Source organism: Terrapene carolina, unplaced genomic scaffold, assembly GCF_002925995.2.
Source record: "Terrapene carolina triunguis isolate 2854851 unplaced genomic scaffold, T_m_triunguis-2.0 Scaffold784, whole genome shotgun sequence".
Taxonomy (NCBI): domain Eukaryota; kingdom Metazoa; phylum Chordata; order Testudines; family Emydidae; genus Terrapene; species Terrapene triunguis.
Genome location: NW_020665135.1, coordinates 35,487 through 39,014, shown reverse-complemented (window position 1 = coordinate 39,014; position 3,528 = coordinate 35,487). Strand labels below are relative to the sequence as shown.

The 3,528-nt window shown below is 42.3% G+C and overlaps 1 protein-coding gene across 1 annotated transcript; it reads right to left on the bottom strand.

Annotated features, from left to right (window-relative positions):
• On the bottom strand, window positions 1-948 carry LOC112103111 (olfactory receptor 52E2-like). The gene has a single exon (XM_024194726.1). It carries the CDS (start codon window positions 946-948, stop codon window positions 1-3), a length of 948 nt encoding a protein of 315 aa, XP_024050494.1.
• Between the last annotated feature and the right edge of the window lie 2,580 nt (window positions 949-3,528).

The window sequence follows — 3,528 nt, the reverse complement described above, 5'->3', positions numbered from 1 at the left end:
TTAGGTCCCTTTATGAGCAAAGATCCGGAGCAACCTGTCCCGGATCTGTTTGGTCCTCACCCCATAGATGATGGGGTTTACCATGGGGGGCACCAGGAGGTACACGTTGGAAATCAGCACGTGGAAATGCAGGGAAACATTGTGGCCAAACCGGTGCATGAGAGAGGAGAAGATAGCTGAGCTATAAAAGGCTAAGATGACACAGAGATGGGAGCTGCAGGTCCCAAAAGTCTTGAGCCGGGCATCCTTTGTGGAGAGGCTGAAGATGGCCCTGAGGATCTGAGTATAGGACACGGCGATAAAAAACACATCCATTCCAGTCACAGAGAATACAACAAAAAGGCCGTAGTAACTATTGATGCGGATGTCGGCGCAGGCCAGCTTCACCACGGCCATGTGTTCACAGTGCGTGTGGGGGATGATGTTGGTTCTGCAATATGGCCACTGCCTAGCCAGAAGGAGATAGGGCAGAACGATTGTGCTGCCACGCAACACCACAGCCAGGTCGATCTTGGCCACCACAATGTTTGTCAGAGTGGTGGAATATCTCAGAGGATTGCAGATGGCCACGTAACGATCCAAAGCCATGGCCACGAGGATCCCAGACTCCATCACTAAGAAAGAGTGAATGAAGTACATCTGGGTGAGGCAGGCACTGAAATCTATCTCCCTGGAATTGAACCAGAAGATGCTCAGCGTTTTGGGCAGGATGGACGTGGACAGAACCAAGTCGGTGACAGCCAGCATGCAGAGGAAATAGTACATGGTTCCATGGAGGCTCGGCTCCCTCTTTACAATGAACAGAATAATGAAGTTCCCAAAGATGGCTATGGCGTACATGGTGCAAAAGGGGATGGAGATCCAGACGTGGGCTGCCTCCAGACCAGGAATGCCCAGCAGGATGAAGGTGGAGGGGCTGGTGAAGTCGGTTGTGTTGTATTCTGACATGCAGTAGGGTCCAACTCTGAGGCAGAGCAGTGTCTCTTGCATGTACCGTACGTTCCCCTGACTTCCTGTATGTGCCCAGGGTCTAGAGTGATGGTTGCAGTAAAAATGCCTGGAAGGAGAGACAATATTAATATGAGACTACGTGCACTACTGGAGGATGTTCTCATGGGGGAAGCAGATTGGTCACTCCTCACACACTGAAAAATGACATTGTCATTATTCAGAGAAATGAATTATAAAGAACTGACCCTACTAATGCCAATTCCATATTTTATGGTCCTCCTTGTGTCAGTAATTCCTACACATTGTGGTGCGGGAAATCTTAATAGGCACCAGCAGGAAACACGAGTGTGGATACTGGTTATCCATCATTGTTTCTTAATTCAATGAAACTCAGGCTAGAGAATCCATGGTGTAGGGAGTTCCCCATTCACCCAGTTGCTCAAAAATTGAGAGTGAAAAAAAACCCCAAATCTTTGCCAAGACATGTGCCGGGGATACATCCCAACTAGAGCACAGCTCAGGGAAAAGACCTGTGTGTCATTGATAGCAACTCCAAAGAAACACCTACTCATTCGCAATTGTAGCCAAAACAAAGACAATGTTAGGAAGTCTAAGGTATGGGATGGAGAATAACCTGCTCTGGATACGTGCTCAGCTTTGGCCATCCATTCCCTATAAACGATTTAGCAGATAGAAAGGGGATTTTTGAAACAGGCTATATGAATTGGGGAGGCTGCCATATGCAGACTGACTGAACAGTTTGGGAATGTTTAGTTTAGAGAAGAGACTAAGAACAGGGCCTATGATAGAGGAGAGCAAAATAAAGAATTCCGAACCAGTACCATGTATATATACTTAATGTTTTAAAAAGGTTAATTCCCCTGAGCACAGGCAAATTATCAGCAAAACTGTTTTGGAGCAAAAATTTAGACAGAAAAATTGGATGGAAAATTGCGAATCATTTAAGAAAAGTTTATTAGATAGTTAAAAAGCCACATTTCCACAGTCAAGAAAGTGCACACCTTTTCCTAAAAGCCCATTTCAGGGGCAAAATGAAGGCAGCAATTTCGGGGTGGGTCGGTGGGTGGTAAGCAATATATAACAAATGGGAAAAATAGAAAATAGCAAGCAATAGAAATTGGAAGTTATGAAAATTGATAATGGATGTTAAAGATATCAGGGAAAATCCACACTTGGTAGGGCTAAGAATCACAAAAAGGAAGTTATTAAGTATATAAAGAGCAAAAGAAATCCTATAAAAGGTTTAGGCCAATTCCTAGATGGTGAAAGAAAACATGTTAATGTAGCTGAAAAGGTAGAAGTGTTAAAAATAGTTTTGTTCTTGTATCATATGCAGTGATTAAGTACTTTCCAATTCAGTAGCAGTCAAGGAGGAAGTTAAACAGCATCTATGGTAGAAACTCAGAGTTACAGACACCAGAGTTACGAACCGATCGATCCACCACACATCTCATTTGGAACCAGAAGTACGCAATCAGGCATCAGCAAAGCTCCCCCAACCCCAAGGCAAATACAGGACAATACTGTGTTAAATGTAAAGTATTTTAAAAAATGAAAGTTGTTTTTTTTTTAAAGGATTTGACAAGGTTAGGAAACAATAAAAAAACTGGTATGGGATTAGTTCCAAAAAAAGGTCTAGGAACATAATTAATGCCAGTCAACCACAAAAAACAATAACAGAAAATGTGGAAATGGCAGAAGTGCTTAATGACTTCTTTGTTTCGGTTTTCACAAAGAAGGTTGCCATAGAGAATGCCGGTGAAAATGGGGTAGTTTTAGTTGCTAAATTAGGGAAAGAACAAGTTAAAAGTTACTTGGACAACTTAGATGTCTTCAAATCACCAGGGCCTGAAGAAATGCATCCTAGAATACTCAAGAAACTGGCTGTGGAGACATCTGAGCCAATAGCTATTATATCTGAAAAGTCATGTAAGACAGGGGAGATTCCAGAAGACTGGAAAGGAGAACATATAGTGCCTATCTATAAAAAGGGAAACAAGGACAACCCAGGGAATTGCAGACAAGTCAGCTTAACTTCTGTATCAGGTAAGATAATGGAGCAAATAATTAAGGAATCAAATTGCAAACAGCTAGAAGATAATAAGGTGGAAAAGGACAGTCAGCATGGATTGGTCAGAACAATTCATGTCAAACCAACTTGATAGTTTTCTTTGACAGGGTAACAAGCCTTGTGGGTAGGGGGATGTGGTAGATGTGGTATATCTAGACTTTAGTAAGGCTTCTGATAAATGACCTTCTCATTAAGAAACTAGGGAAATACAACTTAGATGGAGCTACTATAAAATGGGTGCATAACTGGTTGGAAAACCATTCCTAGAGCATAGTTATCAATGGTTCACAGTCAGGCTGGAAGGGCATAATGAGTGGGATTCCACAAGGATCAGTTCTGGGTTCGGTTCTTTTCAATGTTTACATCAATGATTTAGATGATGGCATAGAGAGTACACTTATTAAGTTTGGAGATGATACCAAGCTAGGAGGGGTTGCAAGTGTTTTGGAGGATAGGATGAAAATTCAAAATGATCTGGACAAACT

What these genes read in the sequence shown, in the direction of transcription:
- LOC112103111 (XM_024194726.1), bottom strand. Translation starts at nt 948, where the DNA reads ATGTCAGAATACAACACAACCGACTTCACCAGCCCCTCCACCTTCATC.